The sequence below is a fragment of the Littorina saxatilis genome, linkage group LG2 (genome assembly GCF_037325665.1).
Source record: "Littorina saxatilis isolate snail1 linkage group LG2, US_GU_Lsax_2.0, whole genome shotgun sequence".
Lineage (NCBI taxonomy): Eukaryota > Metazoa > Mollusca > Gastropoda > Littorinimorpha > Littorinidae > Littorina > Littorina saxatilis.
Window position 1 is genome coordinate 83747607 of NC_090246.1, and position 19259 is coordinate 83766865.

The 19259-nt window shown below is 43.0% G+C and overlaps 3 protein-coding genes across 4 annotated transcripts in view; 1 reads left to right on the top strand and 2 right to left on the bottom strand.

Moving 5' to 3' along the window:
- LOC138959939 (DNA repair and recombination protein RAD54B-like) overlaps window positions 1–702 on the bottom strand; it is a 57867-nt gene extending 57165 nt beyond the window's left edge. For both annotated transcript variants that reach the window (XM_070331619.1, XM_070331621.1), the window contains exon 1: window positions 578–702. The gene's annotated coding sequence lies outside the window, so the exon portion shown is untranslated. The remainder of the gene's footprint in view (window positions 1–577) is intronic.
- LOC138959943 (N-acetylneuraminate (7)9-O-acetyltransferase-like) overlaps window positions 1–19259 on the bottom strand; it is a 167038-nt gene that overhangs the window by 12198 nt on the left and 135581 nt on the right. The gene's annotated exons all lie outside the window — the stretch shown is intronic.
- Window positions 577–12817, top strand: LOC138959944 (uncharacterized). The gene is made up of 4 exons (XM_070331628.1): window positions 577–712; window positions 2527–3629; window positions 11924–12106; window positions 12539–12817. Exons 1-4 carry the CDS (start codon window positions 710–712, stop codon window positions 12708–12710), a joined length of 1461 nt encoding a protein of 486 aa, XP_070187729.1. The 5' UTR covers window positions 577–709; the 3' UTR covers window positions 12711–12817.

Genomic DNA, 19259 nt, shown 5'->3' on the forward strand with positions numbered 1-19259 from the left:
ACTGTATGGCAGCCCGAATTTTCATGAGGGTTACCTCACAGGACTATATTATGAATCTTATCTTATCTTATCTAACATCGAGCAATGTCAGTATCCACAAAAAGCGGGGTGTATCAAGTTTATACCGTCAATGACTTGATTAAATAAGCCTTTGGGGAGATGGGGGGTGGGGGGGCAAACGATAATCGAGTGAAAACCAAGGTTTGGTTAAGTAAAATTCTCTTTTGTTTGTTAGCATTATTGATTGCTTATGCTGGGGCAAATAAAATCAGTGATACTTCATTTTTTAAGTAAAGTGAGACCCTGTGTTTGGGGCCTTTTTTTTGTAGTCAATAGTAGGCCTATGAACGTCCGCTGTAGGCTACTGATTCATCAACGAAACAGGAAGATCATTATGACATGCATGTGACATGCGCAACATGACTAATTCGTATGCATGCACTGAATATTGTCCAATACATGTGTGCGTTTTTGATGTGTTGTGACGAAGCAGGCAGGAATCATGTCTTATATATAAACTTTCACACAGCGTATCCTCACAGTAGAAAGTCACACGTCTTAGTCTTCGTTGAATTACCTTGTTGGATCTGTTGAAGACACGAGAAGTGCTGTTCGTAGCAGCAGGTCTTAGGGAAGACCTCAGTAAACACATTTTGAAAAAGTTCACTTTGAAGACTGAAAGGAGGCTACCGACGCCCGTCAACCTGAAATGGTAAGGCCATGTTTGATACCGTTTTTCTTCTCTGTCTCACGTTCGCCGGTTGACATTTGACCTTTTGGTGACTTTAAGTGAAGTGGGGAGTTTAGAGTGAAATAAAATCAATACATGTGGCAAATGCTAATGATGCCCTTTTGAACAAGTTTCTACGGGTATTTAAAGGCCCGGCTCTTCCCCGTGTAAACGATTCGACTTACCATCTCAGATTTGGGTAGGCTTTCACATGGGACACAGTATAATAACACCCCTCTCCTTGGACTCATACCGTACACAAATAACCAATCTGTAAAGAGTGTGATTTTTTCGATGAAATCATTTCGTCTTGACAGACACTGGTGGCAATCTGTAAAAAAAAAAAAATTTCAATTTTAAATTCATACTTATTACAAACTTGTCCACCAATGGCATGCATCCTGTTACCTGAGACGCCGGGTATGATCCTAAATCAAGCTATAGCTAAAGTCGATGTACTGATGCGTGCTAAGATATAACTGGTATTATACTTATTTCTTATCACAAAGTGCATAAGTTTTTGCACCATGCTGGGTGTATTCATGAAAGGAAACCACTTAGGCGGTGCACCTCTTTTTTTCAAAGTGCGAAACAAGCTGTCAAAAGTATAAAAATCAAAAAACAAGAAAGTATTAATTACCTACGAATTAACGCTACATTCTTGCCAAGTATGCCTCAAAACGATACACACGTTACTGTCGCCTGGCTAGTGAGATGTAAGTCTTGCAACATTCTCATTCATTTATCATTGACACATACGGCTGACTTTATAATGAAGAAAACTATTTTGAATAGTTTTTTAAAACTATTTATAATTTTTTTTTTTACTATTTATAAAGTTTTTTAATTTTTAAAACTATTATTTTTTATTTTTGTTTAAAACTATTATAAAGAAGAGCTTTAAATACCCGTAGAAACTTGTTCAAAAGGGCATCATTAGCATTTGCCACATGTATTGATTTTACTTCACTCTAAAATAATTAAGAGTTTAGCTATAGATTCTTATTTAATAAATTCTTATTAAATCCAGAAACAAAGAGACTGCCAACGTTCCAAAATTCAAAATCAAAAAACAAGAAAGGTAGGTTGTTGGAACGTTTGTTATTGACAAAACGATACATTCACAGATAGTTCGACCCAACGGGTCTTTTAAGTGAACAGACAAACACATATTCACACAAAACTTATCTTGATAGAATCAGTTTTCGCCCACTCGTCAGGAAGCCGAGCGAATGAATCATCTGCGTATACATCATGTCAGAAGTATAGCTAGCATGATGTGCATGTGATACGTACTGTACAGGGCACGTGGTTTATATTGGAGCAGTACACAAGTATAGGTGTTTTTCGTGTGTGTGTGCCACGGTGTGTGTGTGCCACGGTGTGTGTGTGTGTGTGGGTGGTACTGCATGCGTGTGTGTTGAATAAACGAATTCCTGAAATAAGTATTTTGGGTTTGTGTGAATAGTGAAAAAGTTGTTTCTCTTGGACACATTGAGGCACGCTTTTTTACGTGACATTAGATCATTAGCGAGAGGCGTGCCTCGACACAAAGTCGCAAACACGTGAAGAGATACGCCTCTTTCTAGTCATTGGCCTATAATCTAACGAGGAAAAAGCTTGCCACAATCTGTCCAAGAGAAACAACTCTTTCACTACTCAGTGATACCAACCCGACAGAGTTATTACCGAACGTGATCTCTTGAAGCAGCTGCACCAGGTGCTGTTATCAGCTGCAGGTATACTCATGCTTTTAACGTGTGTCACGCTTATACATTGTATGCTAATGCTTTCAGAATTCAAAACCAGTCAGAGGAAAGAAGTCCAACAGGCCAAGGTCACGGGCCCGAGGTCAGCATGCAAATAGAGGCCGAGGTGTGTATTTTTCCACGGACACAGGATTTTCAGAATGGGGGCATTTTGATTTTCACAGACCTTTTTCTGCCAATCCACGAGCTCAAGCTTTCGCACGGCTGCTTACGTTGGAAGATGCCACCAAAGGATGGTTTGAACAGATGAACGGTCCAGATGCGCATGCTATCCACGATCACCAATGGGATGGATATGAAGGATATTCTCCAGGCCAATGGTTTGGACAACTACATGACCATTCTTCTCTCAGTCACCATAGCGATGGTTATGAAGGACAGTCTGCCGCACTACGTTTTGGACCACCACATCAGCGTCATCGGCGAAACGGATACGAAGGACCTCCGGGAACCAATCGGTTTGACAAGCGAATCGGATATGAAGGACCTCACAACCAAGGGGGTAGATATGAAGGATATCCTCCAGGCCAATGGTTTGGAGAACTACACGATCGTCCTTCTCGTAGTCACCATAGAGATGGATATGAAGGACAGTCGACCGCACAACGTTTTGGACCACCACATCAGCGAAACGGATACGAAGGACCTCCGGGAACCAATCGGTTTGACCAGCAACCACGGCATCATCCTTTTCCCTTTCACCATGGTGCTGCTGACGAAGAATATGACAGCTATTGGCGTTGGCACAACTGGCACTGGGGATTTCAGGGACCTCAGGATGACCCGGGTCCTCCAGGATTCCCAGGACCAGCAGCAGGCATGGACGAAGGATCACAGTTTCCTGTGAGACCTTGTTTGAACCTATACCCACCAACTAACCTGGAGAGGTATGATCTTTTCGAGAAGGCTTGGATGTGCGGGGAGACCCCAAACACTAGACAGTATCTCGCTATCTACTGGCTGCACTTTTGTGACAAGGACTCAGATTTGCATTCCCCACTGTTCGAGAACGACCGAAACGAGCATGCAGAGGCGCACATGATGAACCACTTGCTGCTTCTTCTCTCTGCCGTCAACAGAGAAAAGTTGAAGTCCATTACTATTATGCAGAACTCCAGCCCCTGTTCAAAGTAAGTGCTACTGGCTGAATGCTTTACAAATTGTCGTAACCTACGTTTGCGTAGATTGTACGGTTCTCCTCCTTCCTGCCCTGACGTACCTGAAAAGTGCTAAATAGTGCATCTTCTGATTTTTTGGACGCTTTTTTAATTGTATCCATACATTTTTGTCGGATGAATTTTGGGTGTGCACAGAAGTGGATTAAACTAAGTTATCATTCGCTTGTTGTGTGCATTATTTTGAGAGCGGCTATCACTTGAATGTGGGTGGGTGGTTTTTTTTTACATCTTAAATCCAAAAATGGTGCTGGGAAATGGCAATGTCAAGTGCCTTTGAGGCATACACATTTGAAGAAAATAACAGGGGGATGATTTTGTATAGTCGACAGACACTGAGCCCCGGCAAGCCTACATTGGCACGTGTAGCTTGCCTCAGTGTTACTATGGAAAAGAAAGGAAAACAAAGGAAAGCAACTCTTCCACAACCCACAAAAAACCGACAGAGATATTTCCGGAATTCGTCTATTTGGGTACAAAAAGGGTCGCAATATGTTTGTGTTTGTAAAACTTGTGTATTAGTCTGAGAATGTTGAAATTAAAGGTCAAACTAATACAATCAAATTAAAACTTCACGGTTTTAGAATTACAAGGGAGTAATAAAGTTATAGCAAACAAATCCGCCGTTGTACATGCGTCGGAAGAACGTTAAATCTTCGCTTGAAATGAGCTGCGCCGCATAATTGACTCAAATTGCCTTCCATACCGGAAGTTGACATAACCTTGAAAAAATTTCTGCAGTAGACGACACCGCCGATTGCCAGTCGGCAGGAACAAACTCAGAGGTACGCGAGCTATTTGTGTTGGAACCTTGAATATTTAATGATTATTGCTAAATGTATACAGATTCAACAAGTAGATGACACAACTGATTTAGCTGTTTTTATCGCGTACGCGTGGTTATTGAGTGAATTGACCGATAGCTTGGTGGGTAGGGCCTTCGAAGTTTACCCGCCACGATAATTTGAACACTTGCACTGAGTGTACCTAACATTTTTGTGCCTAGCGCTGTAGATTTGTTAATGTTTCATCTTTGATTAGTCTTCTCTCTTACATTTATTGCGTTGTGATACTGAGGCAAACAAAACTAAGCGGGGTCAGGGGCGTCTTATCCAGGACGGTGAAGTAGGGTTTTACTCTCCGCTGTGTACGAAAAGTATGGCAAGCCGACTTATGACTAGAATATGACTAAAATGTTTCTGTTTGATGTTCAAATTTGGTTTTTTTAGGAGCGCCTGTGAACATATGCGCTAATGCGTGCATGCGCATACGTGCGAGTGTATGCATGCGTGTGTATGCATCTAATTGCATGCCGGCGTGCATTTGTGTACTTACATGCGGACTGCGTATGCGTACGTGCGTATGATTATACGCGTGTGTGTAAAATTTACTTCTACGTCAAAAATAATGCTTTGGGGGTGAAACATATCACAAAAGAGGTCAGTCTGTTTAATATTGTGCATTAGATTTCTTTAGCTAAGCATTAATATGATACCTTTACAGAATGACGAGGGAAAATGCATCATCTGCCAAATCAAGTCCTGCAATGAACTAGTTAAACTTACGGCAAAAGGTTATGCCGGAATCAACACCGCAAGTCAAGGAAGAGGTGAAGAAAACATGCATGCAGATGTTGGAGATTATGTTCACAAAGACTGTCGTCGCGAGTACACTGACCCGAAAAGAATTGAAACAAGCTTAAAGAAGATATCCGAGAAGGAAACTCCGACCAAATTAAAGCCTGAAGAAGCAACTTTGATACGAGGAAGCCCTTTATGAATCTAGATCCCACTGTCTCTTCTGTGGAAAAGGTGAGTATTTCTCGAAGAAGAAAAAATCTGCTGGGATGAATCTTGTGAAAGTAAGTACAAAGAACAAATTTCAAGACACAGTGATGCAGCCTGAGTTGCAAAACAAGAGATGACAGTTGGTCAAGACAAGTGCAGACAAGGCTAGATTTCTTGCAAGACTGCTTTGCGAAAGACATAAGATATCATGTTGCATGTGCAACAAGTTTTAATTTCAGACACGGCTTACAGATACAGATTCCTGGGATTTTCGGTCATCCACACGAGCCTGGAAAGAAGAAATTGCGTGTAGGCCGACGCGGAAGACAAGGCACGCGTGTCTGCCTTCGAGGAGGTAGTCAAATACTGTCAAGACAGGGTGTATGAACAACTTACCATTCGTGAACTGGTGCAGGTGATGAAAAACATAATGCAAACCGATTCAGAGGAGGGAGAGAAGCATAGTCCCTACAGTATTCCATACATGAAAAACAAACTAAATGAACATTTCGGCGATAGTATCGTCATTGCCGAGGCGGATGGAAAACCTGACGTACTGACTCTGAAGAGAACAGCTTCAAGAATCATGGATATGATCCATGACTTTCACAAGGAGCAGCAACTGTAATAATCTTACGATCCACCACATGGCCCATTCCTTAACGTGGTGTGGTGGTTTGCGTGTCTCGGTGACCCTAAGAGCTATGCCAGCGGGAGTGTAAACTCCTGGCAGGGCTTCCCAAGCTGGACAGGCCGAAGGGTAGAGGCCAGACTAATATGGACCAACCTTGTGCTCACAGGGCAGGTCCTTGGGCCATGAGCTAAGGGTGAGGTAACCCTGACAGAAACCTCGAGTGCTGAAGACGTATGTGTTGGGCCGCACGGCGCACTCCAACAAACCACAACACTACGCATCAACTGCCATTATGACACTTGGAAACAGAATTGACAGTAATGGTGCTCGCCCTGTGAGGATCCACCAGGCAGGTGCAGCGCCGGGCTCCGCGCCTCAAAGGAGTCCACCCTCAGCTACTGGAGGTCCCTTCATCTCGTCTTGTGGAGCCAGGGGACGAGAAAGGAAAGCGACTGGCCGGAAAAACAGCAGAGCCAAGGACAACCCCACTATTAACATCATGCATTGGAATGCAGAGGGGGTATCCAATAAGAAGGAAGAATTAGAGCACTTCCTCTATGAAAACAGCATCAACATCTGCTGCATTCAGGAAACACACCTGCAAGAAGGGAAGCCCTTTAAGATCCGAGGGTACCAGGTGTTCAGGAGTGACCGACAAGGGAGGAAGAAAGGAGGAGTGATGACTCTGGTCAGGAACAACATAAATGCCAGTGAAACCAACAGATACATGGAAGAAGCAGAGTACATAGAAGTCAAGATAACGACCAATGACAGCAAGATGAACATCGTCAACTACTACTGCCCCAACGACAAGATGCTGTCGCTTGACACAATCCAGGTCCCTGACAGTGGCTTCCTCATCGCTGGAGACTTTAACAGCCAGTCCCAGAGTTGGGGATATAAAACACTAGACAGGCGAGGAGAAGACATTGAATCTTGGCAGGACGACAACCACCTGATCCTTGTCAACGACCCCAGAGATCCATCTACCTTCTACTCGCGCCGCTGGCACTCAACAACAACACCAGACCTGGCATTGTGCACGGATGACATCCACAAAAACATCTCAAGAAAAGTGGATGAACAGCTGGGTGGAAGCGACCATCGCCCAGTTCTCCTTACCATCAGTAGAGACTCAGCATCTGAGCATCCACAACACCCGAGATGGAACTACAAAAAGGCAAAGTGGGGACTGTTCAACATACGAACAAATGAGCTGACCAGAGCCATAGAAACAGAGGGGAGAAACATCAACAACGTGATAAAGGAATTCAATGCTAGCATAATCCAGGCAGCCAAGGACAGCATCCCACGTGGAGTGAGGAAGGACTACATCCCATACTGGTCTGATGAGCTGCAGAAGACGCACGATGCACTCACAAGAATGAGAGAAGAGGCAGAGACGAACCCTAGCCAGGAGAACAACATCAAACTCCAAGAAAGCAAAGCAAAACATCTGAAGACAAAGCTAGAGTGCAAGAGAAGAGGCTGGAGAGAAAAGACGGCAGGGCTGAATATGGAAAAAGACACAACAAAGCTCTGGAAACTTACAAGAGCACTGAATGAAGAGGGCAACAAGGGACAGAAGATCACCCTGGAGGAGGAAGGAAGAACACTCACTGGAAAAGCCGCTGCCAATGCTTTCGCCCAAGCATATCGGGGAGAAAGCGACACCACCATACCCCTGCCTCTACAAAAGGAAGTCAGAACAGAAATCGGAGAAAGAACAGAAAGAAACGTCCAGGATGCCATGCAACAAAACATCACCATGGCCGAGCTGAAGAATGCCATCAAGAAGCTCAAAAAGAAGAAGTCTCCAGGTCCAGACAACATTACGAATGAGATGTTGCAACACATAGGCAACTCGGCCCTCCAGAAACTACTGGGCATCTTCAACCTCAGCTGGAGACAGGGACAGGTACCTCAGTGCTGGAAGGAAGCCAGGATGATCCCAGTTTTAAAGAAAGGGAAAAACAAGACCAAAACCCTGAGCTACCGACCCATCAGCCTGACAAGCTGCGTATGCAAAACCATGGAGCGCATTGTCAACCAGCGCCTGCAGCTGTACCTGGAATCAGAAAGCATCATCGTCCCAGAACAAGCCGGCTTCCGACAGCACAGAAGTACGGAGGACCAGACAACACACCTTAGCCAGGTCATAGAGGATGCTTACCAGGCCCAGAAGGTCACCCTGGCCACTTTCATTGACCTGCAGAAGGCCTTCGACAAGGTCTGGAAAGATGGACTCCTTGTGAAGCTCCTACGTTCCGGCGTCAAAGGCAACATGTACCAGTGGACCAAGTCGTACCTGCACAACCGAAAGGCCAGAGTGCTGGTGGACGGTCACTGTGGCCGAAAGGTGCTACTACGCCAAGGAGTTCCACAGGGAGGAGTACTCTCCCCCACGCTATTCATACTCTTCATTAACGACCTGGTACCAGAGTTGCCCAAGGGAGTCCAAGCGGCACTGTATGCTGATGACCTTGTTCTCTGGTGCTCGGAAGAGTATGCAACCACAGCAACCTACAGGATGCAACTTGCCCTAGAAAAGGTTGCAGCGTGGGCGGAAGACTGGTGTGTGACCATCAACAGGGAGAAGACCACTGCCACTCTCTTCACACTCTCTGCCAAAGCGACACCTGGCAAACTGACCTTGGGTGACACACCCCTGAAATTTGAAGACCAGCAAACATACCTGGGGGTCACCTATGACAAGCGCATGACCTGGAAACAACACATCATGAATGCAGAGGGAAAGGCCAGGAGAAAACTAAACATCATGCGGAAGCTGGCAGGATCACACTGGGGTGCAAACGAGAAGATCTTGAAATCAGTCTACCAGGGGACTGTACGACCGCACCTTGAGTACGGATCAAGCTCTTGGGCAACAGCAGCCAAGACACACCAGCAGGCCCTAGACAAAGTACAGAACCAAGCGCTGAGAATCATCACGGGCGCAATGAAATCAACACCTATACAGAAGATGGAACAGGTGACTGGCATTCCTCCACTGAGCAAAAGGCGAGACTGCAAAACAATGGTACAAGCCACCAAGTACCAGTGCACTCATGACCATCCAATGAGTGACAGACTCAAGAAGATGTCCTCAGGCAGGCTGAAAAGATCAAGCTTCGCTCTTGAGGCAAGGGCTTTGCAGAAGAAACATCAGGCAGAGATGCCAGAGCTAGTGGAGCCACCATCTTTCTCCCTTGACGCCCCACCCTGGGAAGACAGACAAGGAAACCTGGACATACAGACCAGTGTCCCCTACCTCACAACAAAGGACGAGCAGAGCAATGTGACGAAAAAAGCCCTGACTCTTGCCATGCTTGAAGAAAGGTACCCCCAAGAAGCATGGATACGGGTGTATACTGATGGGTCAGCCACAGAGGCCGTCAAAAATGGAGGAGCGGGGGTGTATGTCCAGTACCCCAGTGGAGAGAGGCAAGCAGAGGCTATACCAACAGGCCTCCACTGTACAAACTACAGAGCTGAGGTACAGGCACTGATCCATGCAGCATACACCATCAACGACAGAGTCAACCATGACAACCAGGTGGTCTTCCTGACTGACGCTCTGTCAGTACTACAAGCAATGACCAGTAGCAAACTGCCTCAGCTGGAACACGCTCTACACAACATCAAAAGCCTGAGGACAGTACTGCAATGGATCCCCTCCCACTGTGGTGTACAAGGAAACGAAGAGGCGGACAGGATGGCAAAGCTGGGTGCAGAAGATGAGCAAGAGAACAACCCTGTGAGCCTGACAGAGATGAAGACCATCATTAAGTCTCTGCACAGGACGCCCCAGCCACAGGACAGCTACCACCTGCTATCCAGACCACAGCAGGTGGTCATCTTCCGCCTGAGAACGGGACACAACAGACTTAACCAGCATCTCCACAAGAAGCTGCATGTTGTGCCCTCCCCCATGTGTTCTTGTGGGGAAGCAGAGCAGGACACGGCCCACATCCTACGAGACTGCAGGAACCACCAGGTGCTGAGAGAGGAAATCTGGCCAATGCCGGAGTCCCTGCACAACAAGCTGTACGGGCCAGTGGCTGCGCTGCAGAGGACCACTAATTATATCTCAAGATCTGGACTCCAAGTGTGATCGGCGATCGAAAAGAAGAAGAAGAAGATAATCTTACGATGAATCTCTCCTTGTCATTAAAGCTGCAGCTTGATTGATCCGCCGCGAAGTGATGGAAATTACTTGTGATAAAAGCACGTACCCTGTCCTTGCTGGGGCTACTGCAGCTTCACAAGCTGAATTTCCCAGATTCTGTCAGGTAAAGACCCGAGCTTCAAAGCAGCTTCCATTGGGCAGAGCATCATACACGCAAGAAGACAAACTACACGCATTAGGTGTGCAGATGCACAAATCTTTTGGTTCACGATACCTCATTGACACCTTACATCAACTGGGGTTTTGCTCATCCTACTCAGAGGTGCAAAGATTCCAACAAAATGCTGCAGTTTCCGAAGGTGTTCAACTTCCGAACATTGTCCCCAGTCAGACTCTGCAATTTGTTGCACACAATGTTGATCATAACTCTGCCACTTTAGATTGCTGGAATACATTTCATGGCATGGCATGGATATTATCGCCGTTATGACGCCAGGGACAAAGAGGCTAAGAAAACACTCTCTCTCTCTCTCTCTCTCTCTCTCTCTCTCTCTCTCTCTCTCTTTCATATTGATAATTAGTTTTCTTTGACAAAATGTCAGCAACATGCTCTTTGTTTTACAGAGGAACACCATAGATTGTAAGTTTTGTCCCAAAGATCACTTTCCGGTATACTTGAGCAGCCGCGCGTGTGTGTGCGTGTGACAATCCGAATAGGAATAAACGCGTTGTCTGGGTCGTCCACGACCCACCGCATCATCCGGACTGTGTAGTTCAAATTACGTCATCGTTTATTTGTTTGTTTACAAAGATAATCTTTCAAAAGTTTGGCAACAGGAAGGTCGTATGGTGATTGGAGATTACATGAAGTCTCAATTAAAAATCCCAAATAGTTTCAGAGATAAAGTCGATTTTGTGAGGCTCTGGGTCGTACACGACCCATGACGCCCGGTGAAGGTTCGGGACAGATGAAAGGACTTGAAAAGACAAGTTAGAATATTAATGTTTAATAACTAGATAATGTTGGTCTTGTCTTTTACTGATACATGGTCGTGACATAATTATGCGTTGAAGCATTTTTTTAACAAGTTGCCTGTTGTTCAGTCAAAATAGTGGCTGGAACTGAGGGATAGTGCCGTTTGGCAATTTATGGGGGTAGGGAGATAGGTAAGGATCGTATGCACACACAATGTCACGTTTTAAGCTGCGCAGTGCTCCATATTTATCATGAATGACTGGGCCACGTATTCACTTTAATAAATTCTGCTACCATGTTATTCTTGGAAGGTACACCAATTTGTATACAAGCGTCTTGCCGAAAATTACTTGAAAAAAGGCACCATTTATGCAAATAATACGACCTGTTGACTCCAGAATTGTTATTTATGATTGATTATGGTGAATAATAGTCAAAGGGATGTCTAGTATGTAGTGCAATTATTTCTTTTGGGTTCCGACTTTCCAACTGGCTCCCAGAGAATGCTCAGTCTTTATTCCACTTTTCTGAAAGGTTGCACGCTTTGACCCCCGAAAAAACACTGTTCCGCCCGGCGGATTTTAGCGGATTTTGGATGTGTTATGCACACACATTCACTTAGTACAGAACAGCTGAGATCAAATTTGATTTTAATAGTTTAAGGTTGAGGCCTTTTTTGTGAGAATTTGATTGGACTATCTCTAAATGCGGCTTGATCTTCAGATGTGCTGATCGCTGCAGACAAGCGCTAGAGGGTCTGAAGAAGGAGAGTGATGTTGAAGTCTCCATCGCGTTCTCTTCGTTCCACTGGGTGAGACGGACGTCTTGTCGTGATGAGGGACACAGGCATCCCCATGTTGACATCAACAAACACCAGCAGAACACGCGGGGGTTGCGAGCATTGCGGTGAGTGTGTTTGTCAGTGTGTGTCTGTCTGTCTTGTCTGTTTGTCTGTCTGTCAGTCTGACTGTCTGTCGGTCTCTCGCTCTCTCTCTCTCTCCCTCTCCCTCTCTCGGTCTCTGTCTCTCTCTGTCTTCCCCCCTCTCTCTCTCTCTCTCTCTCTCTCTCTCTCTCTCTCTCTCTCTCTTACTCTCTCTCTCTCTCTGTTTAGCAAATTATCAGTCAATGATTTTTCTCCTTTTGACTTTATCAGACATGCGATTGTGGGGAAAAAACGGCCATACACGGAAAAACACTCGTGCCTACGAGTGAACGGTCGCAGCCCACGATTGCAGAAGAAGAAACAGATGAAAATGAAAACAATTTGAATACTGGTAGAATGCTGTTTAATAGATTGTAGCATCCATACACAACATGTATTTCATCTATTGATTGCAGAGAGGCAGGGTTCACGGTCAGAACGACGTGTTACGACGACTGGAAGAGACTGTGCAAAGCGCTACAAGTTCCACTCCCCGTCTACAAATCTACGGAACAAAACTACACAATGTCAGCGCGTGGCGAAGCAGACGTCAACATGAGAGAGGACCTGGCAAACATTATGTCTTAGCTGTTGGTTGAGGAGTCGAGGGTTTGAATCCAGGCAAAGACGGACACGGATCAATTTTATGTGCACTGACTCAGAGACAAGTTTCCCAACACCATGTCATCGCTGTTGCACGTTAAAAATAATCGGTCATTCTAACTGCCAGAAATGTAGGCTAGATGGCTGATTGCACCTTTACACGGACACTTGGGGTCATAAAAATGAAAATAAAAAAAATAAGATAAAATGTGTTATCCTCATTATCCACACCCTTGCTTGATTTGTGTACACCCATTCCCAACCTCCGCAGATTGTGCATCCCTTTGATAGATCCCGCGTATTTGAAAACTCACTTGTTCCAACAACATTACGGATAGTTCCTTAGCATAGAGTCTGGGGATGTGAGATGTGCATGATGTGTTGTTTGAATCTGACAGTGATTGTATGAATTTTTGTATACATGTATTGTTGTCACGCGCTTTGAACTTCTGATAAGACGCTTTATAAATGCCCGTTATTATTATTATTATTATTATTATTATTATTATTATAAAGAAGAAAATAGTCAGCCTCTAAAAAATTGTCCGGTGAAGGCAGATCACACAATTTGTTACCGCTATTCTGATTTAGAATTTTCTCGGTCATGGGGTCAACAGGGTTTTTTATTTTCAAGTTATAGGTATAAATGATTGCGTATTTGTTCACTAGGATGTTCGATTTGCTGATTGCGTGCATAATAAAATAGTCAAGAAGTCTACTTTTTATTTTAAATTCTCAACCTCCGCAGATCCCTTTGATAGATCCAGCATAAAGAAGCAGATTTTCAGCCCCTCCAAAATTGTACGGCAGATCATACTACATGTATTTGTTACAGCTATTCTGATGCAGAATTGTCTCTGTCAGTGGGTCAACAACTTGTTCTCTTTTTTTTTCATGACAAATTATTGCGTATTTGTTAACTAGAATGTTCGATTTGCCGATTGTGTGCATGATAAAATAGAAAAGAAGTACTTCGGAACTACTTCAAAAAAAAGGGGGGGGGGGGTGTGCAAGGAAATGATGTAACAACTGTATGCGGTGGTTACAAAATTAGGGAACACCAATCAAGGGTGTGATTATTCTTGAAGAAAAGGTCCTGTTTTGAGTAAATCGGCCAAGAGATGCATCAAACCTATTATCATGAAGGTAAACTGTGCGCCTTCTAGGTTGCCGTGCACTCACAAAATCTGTGTGTACGTGTGCGTGTTTGTGTGTGTGTGTGTGTGTGTGTGTGTACGTGTGTAACAGTCAGTGTGTGTGTTTGTGTGTCAGAAAGAGAGAAAGTAGTATTGTAGTAGTTTGTATTGAAAAGATCTCGATGGAGCAGCAAGCCTGTAAAAAACATTTCCACACAGGTATTCGAACTTTGTGAAATTGTAGTTTTGAATAAAGTGAAGCCTTTATGTACATTTGAGGAGACAGATTTTGCTGAAATGACTAAACGAATAATTATGTTTTGCTGAATGTGAAGAGAGGCAATTATCACCCGCGTGCACGCGCACTGTGTGTGTGTGTCTGCGTTTGAGGTGGCGGTGTGTGTTTGTGTTTACATGCGTCGTGGTGTGGTTGTCTTGAAGAATACCTGTTTTTATTTTTTGTCTTTCTTATTTTATTTATAAACCTTTTTTCTTTCTTTTGTTGCATTTGCTTTTTCACTTTTGCATTAATTCATATATCCGTCCTTTTTTTATATTTAGTCAAGTTTTGACTAAATATTTTAACATCGAGGGGGAATCGAAACGAGGGTCGTGGTGTATGTGCGTGTGTGTGTGCGTGTGTGTGTGTGTGTGTGTGTGTAGAGCGATTCAGACTAAACTACTGGACCGATCTTTATGAAATTTGACATGAGAGTTCCTGGGTATGAAATCCCCGAACGTTTTTTTCATTTTTTTGATAAATGTCTTTGATGACGTCACATCCGGCTTTTCGTGAAAGTTGAGGCGGCACTGTCACGCCCTCATTTTTCAACCAAATTGGTTGAAATTTTGGTCAAGTACTCTTCGACGAAGCCCGGGGTTCGGTATTGCATTTCAGCTTGGTGGCTTAAAAATTAATTAATGACTTTGGTCATTAAAAATCTGAAAATTGTAAAAAAAAATAAAAATTTATAAAACGATCCAAATTTACGTTTATCTTATTCTCCATCATTTGCTGATTCCAAAAACATATAAATATGTTATATTCGGATTAAAAACAAGCTCTGAAAATTAAATATATAAAAATTATTATCAAAATTGTTTTTTCGAAATCAATTTAAAAACACTTTCATCTTATTCCTTGTCGGTTCCTGATTCCAAAAATATATAGATATGATATGTTTGGATTAAAAACACGCTCAGAAAGTTAAAACAAAGAGAGGTACAGAAAAGCGTGCTATCCTTCTCAGCGCAACGAATACCCCGCTCTTCTTGTCAATTCCACGTGCACTGCCTTTGCCACGGGCGGTGGAGTGACGATGCTACGAGTATACGGTCTTGCTGCGTTGCGTTGCGTTCAGTTTCATTCTGTGAGTTCGACAGCTACTTGACTAAATATTGTATTTTCGCCTTACGCGACTTGTTACTAAATGTTTTCAGATAGACTAAATGTTTTTAGATAGACTGGGAATCGAGACGAGGGTAGTGGTGCGTTTTGGTCAATTAATCTTTGACTGAGTCCGGACTGTGGGCTGCATTTTAACTTGGAAGCTCAAACATTAATTGAACAATTTGTTCACTGATTAAAAAAATCGAGAGAACAAAAATGAAATTGAAATTATCATAACTGATATAAAAATGATCGCATTGTTCTCTATAATATATAGATGTGTCATGTTTACTTTGAACAAGTGCACAAAATTAATCAGTTCTATATTCGCATGCTTCGCGGAGCTCAGCGCGACCTTCGATCTTCGGCTAGCCAAGCCTTTACTAGTCTTGGTAATAAATATTCCCGTTTTGTGTGTGTGTGTATGAGTTGATCTTTTAGTTTCAGGCCGACAAATTGACCTTATGTTTTGATATCGCTTCACGCGACTTGTTTTCAATCCATTGCAGACTTTCTGTATTTGCATCCTCATAGTTTCACGGGGGATAACCTGTCAAAGGCCGAACAGAAGCCGAAGGCCGCTCATGACACGTGTGAAGGCAAGTTTTGTCTGTTTTCTAGGTATTGTTTGATTTATGTCGGGATTTAAGGTAAGCTACTGATTCAGCGATGACTAAATTTGTTTCTCGATGCATAACAAGTCAGAGAGCGATTGATATTTGCCCGTAAATATCCTTCAAAGCTGAAAATGTCCGCGATCGAGCATCGGAAATGGCTGTTCGATGGGTTTTGCAAGTAGAAATGTGCTTTATTTCACCAAATCAGCTCGTTTTTTGTGTGGGTACGGGATTCTGGAGGACGAAGGAGTCATAAGAGGTGCAAAGAAGTGCTATTTGGGAGTAGAATAAATCTTCCGAGACAATAGACAAGAGAAGGTCATAATTGAGAGATGCGCGTAGGCCGATTGTCTTTCCGACAAGCGAATGATACAGCAGATTAATCATTCGTTTTGACCAGAAACCTAGTCTCTAGTTTTAATGAATGAGTTTTTTTAATTAAAACAATCACGAGAACTCTCTCGCTTAGCCTAATGGCTGTTCGATGGGTTTCGCAAGTAGAAATGTGCTTTATTTCACCAAATCAGCTCGTATTTGACATCGGTTTGGTATATATATATATACCGAGAGGCATAAATTCCGCAAACAGAACTTTAAAAAATCACAAAAAATCAACTCAGTGGTGAATGTTTTCAATGTTTGAATATTTTATTTATTGGCCATTTTAGTGTTTATAAACCTTCGCTTAATTGATTTTGAATAGAACATCATGAAATGACAATTTTTCAAAAAAAGTGACTGAGTCCAAGCGCAATGATTTCGGAAAACGTTCAGTGTTCATCACGTTCAATGCTTTGGCCAGCTTTAAGCATCCCAATCGCTTGCTGTCTCTCTCCTTCATCAAGTCGTGGCATGATTGCGATATCTGGATACAGCCAAACAGCCAGTTGCATTTTATAGGGCCATACACTATCTTTTTTACGTTATTGTCTCCCGTTCAGCCCATTGTCTTTATTAGCACAGTGAGCTGTGGCTGGATCAGCAATACTGCAAAGCGCACGCTGACAGCGTGAAACATTTGCTCCAACACTCAAGATGTCAACTACAAATTACAGGTTCAATCTGATTTTCGTTTGAGAGCAAAATCGTTCAATGCACTATTTGCAGAATTTATGTCTTTCAGTATATATATTTTTTAATCCTACCGCGAACTGGATAGCAGACGCGGCACGACTGTTGCACCACACTTTGAAGTAATCCCACACTTTGAAGTAAATTACATGGTCCAACCTTACATGGTCCAACCTTACATGGTCCAATCTTACATGGTCCAACCTTACATGGTCCAATCTTACATGGTCCAATCTTACATGGTCCAACCTTACATGGTCCAATCTTGCATGGTCCAATCTTACATGGTCCAATCTTACATGGTCCAATCTTACATGGTCCAACCTTACATGGTCCAATCTTACATGGTCCAACCTTACATGGTCCAACCTTACATGGTCCAACCTCAGATTGGACCATGTAAGATTGGACCATGTAAGGTTGGACCATGTAAGATTGGACCATGTAAGATTGGACCATGTAAGGTTGGACCATGTAAGGTTGGACCATGTAAGATTGGACCATGTAAGATTGGACCATGTAAGATTGGACCATGCAAGATTGGACCATGTAAGGTTGGACCATGTAAGATTGGACCATGTAAGATTGGACCATGTAAGGTCGGACCATGTAAGGTTGGACCATGTAAGATTGGACCATGTAAGATTGGACCATGCGTGACCCAACATGTTTTAAAATCGTCACCACGAGTTTTCGTCACACTCAACAATGGGACATTGCTTAAAGCCTGATAACAAACATCACTATGTTTCTTGGCTCGCTCACTTTTTCTGTTCACTCATCCAAAAGACTTTGCCATTTTTTTTGACAAAATCATCAGGCTCAAACAGGCGATGCAAAAGTCCCACGCTTTGAAGTAAGTTACTTCAAAGTGTGGGAAGATCCCCCCACACTTTGAAGTAAAAACTGAGTTTACTTCAAAGTGTACTTTGAAGTAAAAAATGGGTTTACTTCAAAGTGTGGGGCACATCCCCACACTTTGAAGTAATTTACTTCAAAGTGTGGGATTACTTCAAAGTGTGGTGCAACAGTCGTGCCGCGTCTGCTATCCAGTTCGCGGTAGGATTAGAAAATATATATATATACCAAACCGATGTCAAATACGAGCTGATTTGGTGAAATAAAGCACATTTCTACTTGCGAAACCCATCGAACAGCCATTAGGCTAAGCGAGAGAGTTCTCGTGATTGTTTTAATTAAAAAACTCATTCATAAAAACTAGAGACTAGGTTTCTGGTCAAAACGAATGATTAATCTGCTGTATCATTCGCTTGTCGGAAAGACAATCGGCCTACGCGCTTCTCTCAAATATGACCTTCTCTTGTCTACTGTCTCGGAAGATTTATTCTACTCCCAAATAGCACTTCTTTGCACCTCTTATGACTCCTTCGTCCTCTAGAATCCCATATCCACACCAAATACGAGCTGATTTGGTGAAATAAAGCACATTTCTACTTGCAAAACCCATCGAACAGCCATTTCCGGTGCTCGATCGCGGACATTTTCAGCTTTGAAGGTTATTTACGGGAAAATATCAATCGCTCCCTGACTTGTTATGCATCGAGAAACAAATTTAGTCATCGCTGAATCAGTAGCTTACCTTAAATCCCGACATAAATCAAACAATACCTAGAAAACAGACAAAACTTGCCTTCACACGTGTCATGAGCGGCCTTCGGCTTCTGTTCGGCCTTTGACCGGTTATCCCCCGTGAGTTTGCTCTATCTATAACAGAACCGGTTTAACTGGTTGACCGCGATCGGCTTTGAAATGTTAAGCTGCTCTTCTCACATAATGCCTTACTTTGGGTGATCGTTACACCAAAAACCCTCAAACGATTTGTTTCCTTACAATGTACACACGTCATTCTTGTCAAGAAGAAATGGAATGGATTTTATAATCGTGTTTTAAAGATGTATTCTTTCCCGTGCACGTGGAATAAGATCATACTTTCACATCAAAAGCATTTTGTTTAGAGTTGGAAAAAAACGATGTTTGAAAATGACTGTCGGGTTTGTATGGGATGTGAAGGACTGAATACTCTTGCTTTTAGTGAGTCAAACTTTCTCTTGTGACATTATAGGCCAGTCAAAAGCGAAAAGATTAAGATGACTGGATTCAGTCATGCATTAAGAAGCTTGCTGAAAATAACCTATAACGAGCCGTCAAGCCTTTACAAAATAAACCAAACGTGAAAATTAAAAATTTCCTTTATTTTCTCTCTTTTTTTGATAAGGTTTTTTACGTTCTTGTTGTGCTTCAAATAATGTATTTAAAGAACCGAAACAAATAAATCTTATGCATATTTAAATTAATATGA

What these genes read in the sequence shown, in the direction of transcription:
- LOC138959944 (XM_070331628.1), top strand. An exon ending in AACTCCAGCCCCTGTTCAAA is followed by an intron (nt 3,630 to 11,923) that starts GTAAGTGCTACT and finishes CTTGATCTTCAG; the next exon opens with ATGTGCTGATCGCTGCAGAC. An exon ending in CGGGGGTTGCGAGCATTGCG is followed by an intron (nt 12,107 to 12,538) that starts GTGAGTGTGTTT and finishes TATTGATTGCAG; the next exon opens with AGAGGCAGGGTTCACGGTCA.